The following is a 13,312-nucleotide window of genomic DNA, read 5'->3' as shown; positions in this document are numbered from 1 at the left end:
TTTTCTTTCTTCTGCTGAACACAAACAAATATTTTTAGAAGGATATTTAAGCTGTGTAGTTCCATACAATTCACATGAATAGTGACCAAAAATTTGAAGCTCGAAAAAGCACATAAAGGCAGCATACAGTAAAAGTCATCCATATGACTTCATTGGTTTAATACATTTTTTTAATTTAATAATTATTTAATTTATAATAAAAAAATATTTACATTTTGGTCAGTTCTCACCTGGAATCGATTGGCTCGCATAGTTGTATGGATTACTTTCATGCTGCCTTTATGTCCTTTTAGGAGCTTCAAAGTTTGGTCACCATTTGTTTGCATTTTATAGACCTACATTGCTGAAATATTCTTCTAAAAATCTTCGGATGGCATTAGGGTGCGTAAATGCTGATACACTTTTCCTTTAAGCTCAATGGACAGCATTTGTGGCATAATATTGAGTACCACAAAAATGAATTTGAAAAAGGTAGAAAGGAAAGTGTTTCAGATGCTCTAACTTGTCATCAAGATACGTTTTAAGTGTTTCACCATTTTCAATCTCTTTTTTTGCAGTTCACCGAAATAGTCCTGCAGTACAAATATTGTACATGGTCTCTAAATGAATATGAGGTGATGAAAACTGTATGTATAACAAGAACAAACATTTAGTTTTAAAGTATTTTTATATTAAATATAGCACGTCACATTGCAGGACACTGGTATCACTGCTTAAAATCTCATGTCAACTACCTAATATACATGCAATTCTATAAATGCTAATTCAGACATTTTTACAAATTTTCGGTAAATAAACAAACACAGGCCAGCTTCTATTACAAAATCCTTTACAGTTTAAAATGGCTAGACCACCAGATATCTAAAAAAAATAAATAAATAAATAAATACTTATATCCTGGAAAAACTATTTAAAAAATAAATAACAATCATTTATTGATTTATAGCTAACTAACGAACCTCAGATTTGTTTGGTAAATCGGCATTTTAAAATATTACCTGACAAATTGGGTAAATAATTGAGACATAAAGAATTCATAAATGAAATATGTGACATCATATCAGAGAATAAGCATAACTATTACAAAAAAGAATCACTGTACAAACCTGCTAGAATTAATGTAACAGCTGTACTTCCTGTAGCTTGTTTACGTGCCGTCTGACACTCGCGCATGCGCAGAAGTGAATCATGGGAGATGTAGTCTCAAATCTCTTTAATTGCCACTTGACAGCTTTTGAGAGATTATTTTCTTATTAATCCTCAGCCAAATATATATATGTATATATGTGTGTGTGTGTGTGTGTGTGTGTGTGTGTGTACACACATACACATACGTAGTGCAAATGTAAATACAAATCTGTTATATACAGTGCAAGGTAATGCAATGGCAGAACAGGTAGGATGTGTTGGATAAATATAAAAAGACTACATTTTGAATTGCACATATGTATTGCTCAATGAGGCAGTTTTAGCCTACTCCATTCATTAAATAATTAGATCGAATTTGAATTAAGGTAGAAAAGAGGTTGTAGAATTCAAATTCGCCCATAAGAAAGTAGAAATAACAGAGTGAAATTCAAATAAATAACTGCTGTAAGTTTTTAATTATACATTTCGCTTTTTAAAAGAATTACCCATAATAATAATAATAAAACAAAATCATACACAAAACTTGTAGAATATTTCCATAATAGGGTACAACGGTGCTAAAAGTTACACCTTAAAGAAAATTAGCTATAAATAAAGTAAAATATTTATATTTAGTAAAATATACTAAAAATATTTTAATATAATCACCTTGAACATTTTGAAAATGACAAATAATTAATTTGTTTAAAAATAAATGTGATCATTTCCAGGTTATTCATTAGCTACATACATTTGCAACAATTAAATTTGATTTGGCAATGCTGTACAGGATGTTAAACTGAAATGACATGAACAGGATTATAATTCAGTCAAATTTAACACAGACACAGAACAAAAGCTTTGCATCTATTCCCACAATTTGTAGGTGCAGATGTGACCAGCAGGAAGAGCTATTGACCAACAGACAAACATTGGAGAACTCATTCATATCTTAGCTGAAAAAAATGTTTTTCTTTAGAAACAGAAAGTCTGACAATCCTATTTAGTGATATCTGTTTAGGTCATTGAAGCGCTCTGGCTCATTTCAAGGTAAAAGCGATGAAATCACACAAGTGATTCAGGCATTATCACTTATTTATGATCGCAAGAATCATGCCAGATAAGATTTAGGACATATTTTACTGCATGCATAATAAAATTTGAGCAGAACATTCAGTCACCTAAAAAATGCAAGTATATGAGTCAGTGGTTACAGTCAGGGGCGGACTGGCCATTGGGAGGACCGGGACTTTTCCCGGTGAGCCGGCGGCGAAACGTGGCCAAACGGTGCAGCGATAAGCTGAAACGGGCCTACCGTGTTATGTCGAAGGGGGCCAGTGACAAATCTAATCTAGATACTGTAAGAAAGAAAATGTATAAATTACTGAAACATGCTTTTCGTTCAACATTTATATTATGAATACTCGCTGCTTTAACAAATAAATCAGAAACCTTGATATATCCCACAATTTTTTTTTATTTTTTTTTTACCAGAAATGTATATTTCTTACATATTTCAGGAAGAACACAAGAATTGTGTTGTCATTAATATGCAAATATGTCCAGCAGGATCAGACTTTCCATAGAGGAAAAATGAAATTCAATGTATTTTATGGTAACACGTTACAATAAATTTACATTTGTTCAAATTAGTTGATGTGGAACCTTATTGTAAAGTGTTACCATATGTTTTAATGTTTTACTAAAGGTATTAAAAAGGGTTGGTTTCATTTCTGTATGTGCATAACAAATGTGTTTTCACACAACCGTCCCTGATCTTTGAACCTTCTCCCATCTTGACAAAACCGCATAACAATAAAATGCTTCAAGAGTGTCTTGCAGCAATTTTCACATGCTATCAATGCATTTCGTCACTGTTATTGTCCCATCGCCACTGGCTCCTTACAAATACCTACTCTGAAGGCTCAGTTTAAACTGATTTTCTCTTTAAAACAACCACAAATAATTGCACACCTACTCACCAACTCACACCACACAGACTTGTACAAACAATAAAGCACACACACACACACACACACACACACACACAAACACACACACCACACACAACCACAAACATAAAAGATAAAATCTAAACCCCTCTTTTTAAGTTTTACTTTGAATTCAACTATTGTACATCAAGGATTCTGAACTGGGAGTTAATTGATTTTCTGATCCTTTTTATGCCGCAGACTGTATCTACAACCTTTTTGTGATTGAATTTTGGCTTAAAATGCTTAACTTGAAAAGGTTCACCTTTTCCATCCACACAAACGGGGGTCAGCGATATCAGTGGCACTAATACCCATCAGTTTAAGCTCACAAATACAAAAGCCTCACTGTCTGTTGGAGATAGAGGCAGTATGACATTTGCCCTTTGCTGAACGCGGTCGGATTCTCTGTTCATGTCGGGCATATTTGCAGTCATGTCTAACAAAGAAATGTCTTCTGACCGCCACTGCTGCTTTAAAGTTGATGTGTCATTTGGTGTGACACAAATGGTGTGAATTTTGTTTGTACAATCATGGAGGATGGGGAGAGTTTTCTATTTTTGCCATTCTATTTGGTGATGCTTGTGGCAGGGAAATTACACATTCAGCTTTAAATGAAAATGTTAAAATACACATAAAATGTGTTAAAAGTTACTGTACATTTCTGTGCACGTTGTTTTGTTTCTTTTTATAAATCAAGGAGCGATGGTGCAAAAATAATTCACTATAGTAGGCCTATAGAGATAAAAAATAAAAATAAAAAAAAGAGATCATTTTGATTTTATGCCTTTTATTTCTCGCAACTGCAACTCACAATTGTGATTTTATTTCTTATAACACCTTGACAGGGACTTTGCTCATTACAACAATGAATGTTGCAATTTGCGAGTTTAGTCGCAAGAATAAAAATTGTAACAAGTAAAGTTGCAATCAGGCTTTTGTTCATTTGCGGACTGGCAATCTGGCATACCGGGCCTTTTCCCGGTGGGCCGATGCACTTTGGGGCCGATCATGGGCGGATTGTCCAGCGTGAGAACTGAGCGGGCCGGTGGTGCGTCCGCGAAACGTGCCCAATGGGCCGCGATAAGCAAAAATGAGCTGCCACGTTATGCAGAACGGACCACAAAGCGGCGCTGCGATATGCAGAAAAGGACAGCGACATATCTTGCAATTGCAACTTTAGATCTTTATAAGAATAATAATGTATTGGTTTTATGAGTTATATAAAATCCAAATATATTCTAAATAGTTATATATCCAAAGCAACTTACAGAGCCCTTATTACAGGGACAGTCCCCCCGGAGCAACCTGGAGTTAAGTGCCTTGCTCAAGAACACAATAGTGGTGGCTGTGGGGATCAAACCAGCAACCTTCTGATTAACAGTTATGTGATTTAGTCCACTACGCCACCATCACTCCATAGTTTATATCTCGTAATTGTTAGAAATAGAGTCACAATTTGTGTGATATGAGGTCGCAATTCTAAGATATAAACTAAGAATTGCGAGCTTCTATCTTGAAACTATGAGAAATAATTTCAAGATAGAAATCTTCGTAATTGCGAGATGTAAAGTTGCAATTGTATCAAAGAAAACAATTGCAATTGCGAGACACATTGATTTTGTGGTGAAGTAAATCTAGCAGAAAAGATGAAGTACTTTCTACATCAAAAAATGTAAAACATAAACTTGAAACTATTAAGTAAATTCTACACTCAAACATGCACATGAATGCTCTAGTTTATATTATTTATGACTGTTTGTTTTCTTTACAGAGCGTCATCATGTATCGACCCTAAAGTAGAAAACCTTGTCATATTTATTTTGCCAAGGTGAGTATATTTCACTGGTAAATAAAATAAGTAAATTTTACTCAGCTTTTTTAAGCTAATGTTCCCAGCATGCACTGGGGTTGAATAACGAATGCGCTTGCATGGTTTCACTGTTTGCAAGTTTATAAACACAGTTTTTATTGTTAATTTGGATTGTATGTTTGGTAACTTCTTTTTTGTGCAGTCCGAAGTTCATTTTCTTCGCAAAATTACCCGTTCATGATCTGATGATTGTCACCATCTGTATGTGCAGATTCATAAATTGTTTTTGTTGCCATTAATGGAAGATGACGTCATTTTAGACTGCAAAGCTTGCATTAACATTCCCTGTGTGAGGCGTCGTATGTCATACGGTCCGTGATTAAATATGCGTTTGTAAAGAAAGTTCAAACGTGACATTTTCAAATGATATGTTCATTTAAAATTGTAAAAGGTTTATTTAAGTACCATGTATATCATGTATGTAAGTAACAGTTACTGTATTTACTAAAATGTAAAAGTTAAACTTACTTATTTTGGGGCGGCTGGGGCTCAGTTGGTAGAGCGGGTTGGCCACTAATCGCAGGATTGGTGGTTCGATTCCAGGCCAACATGACTCCTCATGCCGAAGTGTCTTTGGGCAAGACACTGAACCCCAAGTTGCTCCCAATGGCAGGCTAGCGCCTTGCATGCAGCTCTGCCATCATTGGTGTTTGAATGAATGGGTGATTGGGGCACAATATAAGTGCAGACCATTTACCATAACTCACTCACTTATCCAATAAAGTCAGAATAACTTTTTTCCATTTTTATTCCATGGCGCAGTCAAGACACCATAGTTAATAGCCCATAACTTTGAATAAACGCAGAATATTCCTTAACTGCATATTCACAGAAACTGTTGCATAGGTTGAATTTCCCCAAAAGCATAAAAACTGTGGCTCTGCTGAACTATCCAAACATTGCCAGATTTTACAATAACAGTATAATTAATCTCTGTGTCTGGCATTGATTATGATCAGGAGTTTGTACACGAGTTGTGTAATACTTTCCTCCTTTTGTGATCAGTAACAATGTGCAGTCCCCAACATTAGTCAGTCTTATCCTCCATTGATAACAACTGGGACAAACACAGTTGCACTCTTTGCTGCAGTTTCATGCATTTTGGTGTGTCTTTGGGGCCAAACCTCAATTAAAGAGCAGCATGTATGAATGCACATGTCCATGCACATGCAGTGTGTATATTGCATGAGGATTAAAGTATGTAAATAGAAACAGCAACATGTCTACACAAACATGCTACCTCATAGGAAAGGAAAATCACAAATGAGATTATGTTGTAGTGTCTTTTGTGATAAACTGAACAGCTGAAGTGTGTCATTTCTATAACCAAACAGAATTGCAAAAAGAATGACTGTTTTCTAACAGGTTTCTTTAAACTACTAGATTTTCAGAAGAGATATTGAGAACCCATTATGGATTGGTGGTGCTGTAGTGATCTAAAGCACATAATTGGTAATCTGGTAATCAGAAGGATGCTGGTTCGAGCCCCACAGCCATCACCATTGTGTCCTTGAGCAAGGCACTTAACTCCAGGTTGCTCCGGGGGGATTGTCCCTGTAATAAGGGCTCTGTAAGTTGCTTTGGATAAAAGCATCTGCCAAATGCATAAATATGTAAATATGAGAACTGAAGAACTGTTCTCAGATTGCAAAAATACCCCCAAATAATTCTGCAATCAAAAGTCAGAAATCTCAATATGAACTGAAACGTATTAAGACATTCCTACAAGACCAATATATATCTGAGCTATCCACATTAATCTAATAGCTCTTACTGTATGTCAACAATTGTCTAGTTTGTTTGTCCTAATGATTTGTAATTTTTTGGGGGAGAGAAAAAGAGACAAAGTTGAAACTAAATTAACTCTCCACCGCTTTGAAAGAGAAACCTCTGAGCTATTAAATTGCCATGTCTTTGGCACCAGATATTTACATTACAGTGATCTCATTCTCTTCTGTTATCTTGTTAATTTAGTTAATTTTTTGTGATGTAATCAGCATAAACTCTTCACTGATAAATAGTACTCAGAACCCGGTATGATTCAACCTGTTAGTCAAAGCCAAAACACTGCCAATCCAGTTGAATCATGACTTATTATCTGGAGTTTATCTAGGGTTTCAACTTTGTCCCAGAACAAAGAATAGTGTTTAAGAAAAACACACACACACACACACACTGAGAGAATTACCATGAAGACCGCACAGCACTGACATACTCCACATTTCTCTCTGGATTTATTCATTTCGACTATTTCCTTGTATTGCTGTAGAAAATTATAGCGCCTGGAATATGGCACTTCTCTCAGACAAGGTGAAGTATTGCATTCTCTTTGTTTTTCTGTGATTTTCATTGTTTTGGAATGGGGCAATGGTTGGCAAACGGTGCCTTTTTTACTTTTTTCAACTTTTTCTACTTTTATATTTTGTATTTATGGTTAGGCTTAGTGTAGCTTTTATTCTTTAATGCGAAACCGTTACTCCTGAACTTTTTTTTACTCAAGAAATTATATTTTCTCACATCTTACAGCCCTCAGTTATTAGAATAGGATTTTCAGTGCCCGATTCTTAAACTTTTACCTCCTATCTTACATTAAATATGTAGCTCCGGATTTCTCAAAGTACAAATAGTTCTTTATTGCTTCTAACACTAAGCCTAACCCTAAAGTGCTTTATTATTTCAACCCCTTCAATGTAAGTCTGGAGTTCATTTAGGCCTGCCCTACTTATAGCTTGAATGTAAAGTCGATTGAGTGAATGTCTGGTAGTTTTGGTGTGTCTTGTATTAATTGGGTGCCAACACAATTATATTCAAATGTTTTAGGGGTAGAATGTTACGTGGCTGACAATCACTGTAAAATGTTTAAAAATGCCCTTAACTAGCATACTGTATGTCATTGATTGGACCACACAATATATATATATATATATATATATATATATATATATATATATATATACAGTTGTTATTCTCGTGCTTTGAACCAAAAAAAATAAATAAAAAAATAATAATTCTGTGAAAAACTAAATATTTCTGTAACATAGATGAAACAACAGAGTATTACAAGATATTACATATAAGCATAATGAAATATAGTACTAATAAAGACTGTAAGAAAAACATTCCTTTTTGTTTGAACCATATGTTGAAAAAAATGATGTCGTCACTCCATAGGAGGCGCTATAGGAGGATGCATAACCCCAATTATTTAGATTAGCGGTGACTGGTCAACAAATATAGGTATTTCAATGGCGGGTTTATATACGATTTCACCCAATCTTAAATATGTGGTTACAGCACTCCTAAGTATCAAGTTATTTCTATCAGGAAGACTCGCAGACTTGAGTGAAATTTAAGATGACATTTATTTGATGAATATAAAACAGAAGAAGTTGGTCTCGGAACCGTCGTATCCTCCCGGAGATAGGAGGCAGGGGCGAGGAGCCTACCCCCATGCAGGACGGGACTCAACTGGTGGTGGTGGGGTGGTGGAGGTTGCCGTGTTAGCACAATGAAACAGCAATGTGATAGATTGTGAGCAGACTTATAAAGCGACAGCTTATATGTGATTGGCTAGGAGATACCCCGCTAATGGTGCGATGATGTACAGCTCATAGTCTTCCCGCTAGAACTACGCTGCGCTTCCATTTATTGTTACTAAACCTACAGTAAGCCTAACCCTAAATTGCTACTTCATTTCAACCCTGTCAAAGCTAACAATTCATGTACTTGGTATTCATGAATTTATATATCATTTATATCTTGTAATTATGAGAAATAAAGTTTCAATCGCAAGATATAAACTATAACTATCAGAATTGTTAGATATAAAGTCAGAATTACCATGTATTTTTTTATATTCCATGCCACTATAATCAATTGACTTAAAGGAACATTTCAATACAAGTTAAGATCAGTTGATAGCATTTGTGGCATAATGTTGATTACCCAAAAAAATATTTTGACTTGCCCCTCTATATCTTTAAAATAAGCAAATAACAAGGTGAAAGTGAGGCACTTCAATGGAAGTGAATGGGGGGCCAATTTTTGAACCTTAATATACTCACTTTTCAAATGTGTAGCCACAAGACATTAACAATATGCATGGTAACGTGATTTTATTGTGATTAAATCACTTACTAGCCTTTCCTGTGCACAGTTATGTCCAATTTTACAACTTCGTTGCCATGACGATGAAATCTCAACAAACCCTAAAACCCTAAAACGACTGTAAAAATGACAATTTAAACAACTTTAAAGAAGAATTAATGTAAGTGCTTTTATAAAATTATTGTTTAAACCCTCCAAAAATTGCCACCATTAACTTCTGTTGTCAGTGCCTCACTGTATCCTTCATTTTTGCTTTTCTCAAAGAAAAGAAGTGATAAGACAAAATAATTTTTTGTGGTAATCAACATTATGCCATAAATTCTGTCGATTGAGCTCAACTTGTATTGAACAGAATATTTATTTTAACTCGTTCCTTTAAAAACTTGAAATTCCTTTTGACTTCTATCTCGTATTTTACACAATTGCAATGTTATAACTCGCAGCTACATTAGCAATTGCTAAATAATAATAATAATTGCATTGCAAAGAGTCGCAAAAAGAGTGAGAAGAACTTGCTCGCCGGCTCTCGGACACACTGTCGCCCAGCCCTCAAACGCTCCTCTGCCCGCTGGTGGACACCAGCTTGCTCCTCCTCTGGCAGACGGAAGCGATTCCTCCGGCCCCTGGTGGATGGAACCACTCCTCCCCTTCTAGGCAGACGTCAGTCCGTGCATCTTATCACGTTGCTTCATGAGCACATTACGGCAGAGACATAGTACGTGTGGAGACTTCACGCTATTACATTTACATTTATGCATTTGGCAGATGCTTATATCCAAAGCGACTTACAGTGCACTTATTACAGGGACAATCCCCCCGGAGCAACCTGGAGTTAAGTGCCTTGCTCAAGGACACAATGGTGGTGGATGTGGGGATCGAACCAGTGACCTTCTGGTTAACAGTTATGTGCTTTAGCCCACTACACCACCAACAATCTATTCACCGCTGCATCAACGCACAACTTACCATGTGCCCGCTGAGAGCGAGAACCACTTAATAGAGACCACGAGGAGGTTACCCCATGTGACTGTACCCTCCCTAGCAACCGAGCCAATTTGGTTGTTTAGGAGACCTGGCTGGAGTCACTAAGCATAAAGTTTTAATGCCAAACTTAACTTAAAACCAACACAAACAAACATGCATGGCGGCCGCATGTTGTCTCTCTCTGAACGAACGCTCGACCACGCCCCCGCCGCCAAAGAGGCATAAAGTCAGAATTACCTTTTAAGTAAACTTACCTTAAAATGTCTAATAATGCCCTTAACTAGCAAATATTTATATATTAACCATATTTAAATACTGTATTGATAAAGACTGTAAGAAAAATGTCCTCTCTTTAATCGGACTGATCTCACTGTGAATTCGGTGGCAGTAGGTCGAAAGTTCTCTTGCTGAAATCTGAAATTCTACTCACACAGACCAAAGCTAGAAAAGTTGTTGAACGTATGAGCATGCTTGTGTTTCCAGATGAAATGTCCACAGAGTGGCGCCAAAATCGAGTTGTAAAGTGAGTTTTTTTGTTTTGCTGTAAATTATGTAATACAGTCAAAAGAAATGCATAACTATTTACCCAAACCCCAACCCTAAACCTCACCATCAGTGGAGTAAAACTGTAATTTTATAAGAAAATGCAACCACAGAATTGCGCTTATTATTGATTATATGTGTTTCCACGGGATCGGAACCCATGATCTGAGGCTCAGAGGCACTACAGCAAAAGGTAAACACGTTTGAATGCATGCAAAAATAAATGTCTGATGGGAGATGACACTTGTCAGTACCAGACTATCTGACTAAAGCAAGAAATAGAAATGTACAGGTGGAGATGGGGAGGTGGAGGGATGCCAGACGAATCGTCACCGACGCAAAGAAAGCAGTCGCTTATATATCCTTGGGAGGCCTAGATGAACACGATACTCCTGAACTAACGTTTAGAACTTTTTGAATTGAGATATTAAAGATCAATTTGTTGCTTTGACCTTCTTTCAAACGAACCAGTAGATTTAAAAGCTTGAAAGCTTGTGGATATGACAACAACGTAAACCCCTGTGATTAATATCTTTTCCTAATTAGTTAAGTGGTTAGGTTCACCCATAGAAAATCGTGTCTCTGTAAACAACAATGAAACTCGAAGCTCTTCTCTGACTTTTTCCATTAAGAACAGATTACGCTGAGGAAGTTCAGCAGATATACGCAATTAGCCTGAAATGTCGTAATTACCCACACGCGTTCACCCATGAGAAATATTTCCCGTGCCAATGGATTCCTTTACCATCTGTAATCTTGATTTAGTACCGCAATCAGTTTTTGCAAAACGCCCATAATGCAAAGAGAGTTTTAGGATTGCTCTTGATTGCGTTGTGTAGTATACCGTGTTTTAAGAGTGTGTCTGTTTGTATGCGGGTCTTTAGATTCCTACAATTTGTTTGGTGTCAAAGTGCAATTAAATCTTATTGGATTTTCTCTTGATTGAGGAGTCTCTTCACAAATATCCTTGAAACTTTAATGCTGTGCCTTTGAAGCCAACAGCTACGAAATTGTCTCTTCTTCTTTGAAGGTTCACTAGTCAAGCATGCCATTTGTTGTGGCTTTGTGTGTTTCTCTTTTGTGCCAATTGCACAAACCATTCAAAACTTTGCTCAGATGTGATAAGTTTATCTCCACTGAAAAAAAAAACCCTTGCATGACCACGGTAGAATGTAGGTCACAAGGAGCTAAAAGAAATTCTGTCAATAATACCCAAATAATGTAGACAGAATGAGCAGACTCAGATGAAGAGGTTTAAAAGGTCCAAAAAGGTGTTGTATTAGGAAATGTATCTGTTTTGGTATTAGATCTGCTATGCCAACTTTGCATCGTTAGACCAAATAATACAGAATAGTTTTCAGAAATGGCTTTGCCCTAATGAAGCTTCTCGAAGAAGAAGAAAAAAAATCTTCAGAGAAAAATCTGAGAACCATTAAGAAAAAGTCTCATTACTGTTTAGGGACCTTAATTTTTTTAATATAAAAAAATCAGCTAATTCAAAAAGTCTGGCAATGCAAGAAAAATCATCGGGTAATGATTGGTTTATGATGTCAAAACATAGACAATCATGCCAATAAAACCTGGATAAGCCAGTAAGAACACAGGGTCATGCCGATTTCGTAGGTGTAGGGGATGGGTTTTAGGTATAGGGACCAATCAGGTAGCAGGGAGTGAGAATCTAGTGAGGAGTCCGATTTTGAACAACACTGATATAAAGGCTTTTACATGCGAGACTAAAATGGGTTAATGGGCAAACGTCTACGTGTGATGATCGTTTTTTGCTTAGAGGCCCTATTATGCTTTTTGGGATTTTACCTTTCCTTTAGTGTGTAATATAGCTGTTTGTGCATGTAAAAGGGTATGCAAAGTTACAAAGCACAAAGTCCATGCCTAAGGGAGTTACACTTTCCCACAGAAAACACTGCTGCTGAACTGCCTGAAACACCTGGTTTGCAGTCCAGCTATTACTTCCGGTACATTGCTACGTCAATATGTAAAACATTTGCATAATGCCCACCTAATGCCAGGGAGCTGAAAATCGGTTATGGTATGGGGCGTTACATTTCCGACACACGCTCTAAGTGGCTGACCAATCACAACAGACTGGGCCAGCTGACCAATCAGAGCAGATTGGGCTTTTCGGAAAGGAGGGATTTAAAGAGACAGGAGCTACAACAGAGCATTTCAGACAGATGGTGAAAAGAGGTGCTGCATCAATGTACTGTATGAGAAAAATAATGTGTTTTGAACATTAAAGAATGTAAACCTATTCTAGTAGACCCCCCAAAATAAAATTATGAACCTGTAAATGAGCATAATAAGGCTCTTTAAACCTGTTTATGACTTTGATAATTAGGCCTAAAAGACCAAAAATACTTCTGAGCTGTTGAAAAGCAACCTCTAAGCAATCCCATTTCTCTCTGGGAGGGTGCAAGACATGACTTATATTTTCTTCTTCTCTCAGGCTTATGCTGGGTTTGAACTCTTAGATCTTCTCCTTGAGCAGCCCCAGAAGTCTTTTCACATGGATGGTAATGGTGACCATGGCAACCCCACCTGGTCAATCACAGATCAAAGAGTGAGTGAAGTCTTGTTTGATATTTGTGACCTGAGTTCATCTGATAAATCACAACAGAACATTCCTGCTGAGGGCACACTTAGAATATTTGAGTTATTCTGACTCGTT

At 36.6% G+C, this 13,312-nt stretch overlaps 1 protein-coding gene across 1 annotated transcript in view; it reads left to right on the top strand.

The window, feature by feature from the left end:
* Nucleotides 1-7,171: 7,171 nt before the first annotated feature.
* LOC127644524 (cyclic AMP-responsive element-binding protein 3-like protein 3-B) overlaps nucleotides 7,172-13,312 on the top strand; it is a 31,218-nt gene continuing 25,077 nt past the window's right edge. The window contains exons 1-2 of the mRNA XM_052127719.1: nucleotides 7,172-7,302; nucleotides 13,091-13,204. Of these exons, the coding sequence (XP_051983679.1) occupies nucleotides 7,282-7,302; nucleotides 13,091-13,204 (135 nt within the window). The 5' untranslated portion in view covers nucleotides 7,172-7,281. The remainder of the gene's footprint in view (nucleotides 7,303-13,090; nucleotides 13,205-13,312) is intronic.

Source organism: Xyrauchen texanus, chromosome 6 (genome assembly GCF_025860055.1).
Source record: "Xyrauchen texanus isolate HMW12.3.18 chromosome 6, RBS_HiC_50CHRs, whole genome shotgun sequence".
Classification (NCBI taxonomy): Eukaryota; Metazoa; Chordata; class Actinopteri; order Cypriniformes; family Catostomidae; genus Xyrauchen; species Xyrauchen texanus.
The sequence above is the reverse complement of the archived record's forward strand: the minus strand, read 5'-3'. Positions and strand labels throughout refer to the sequence as shown.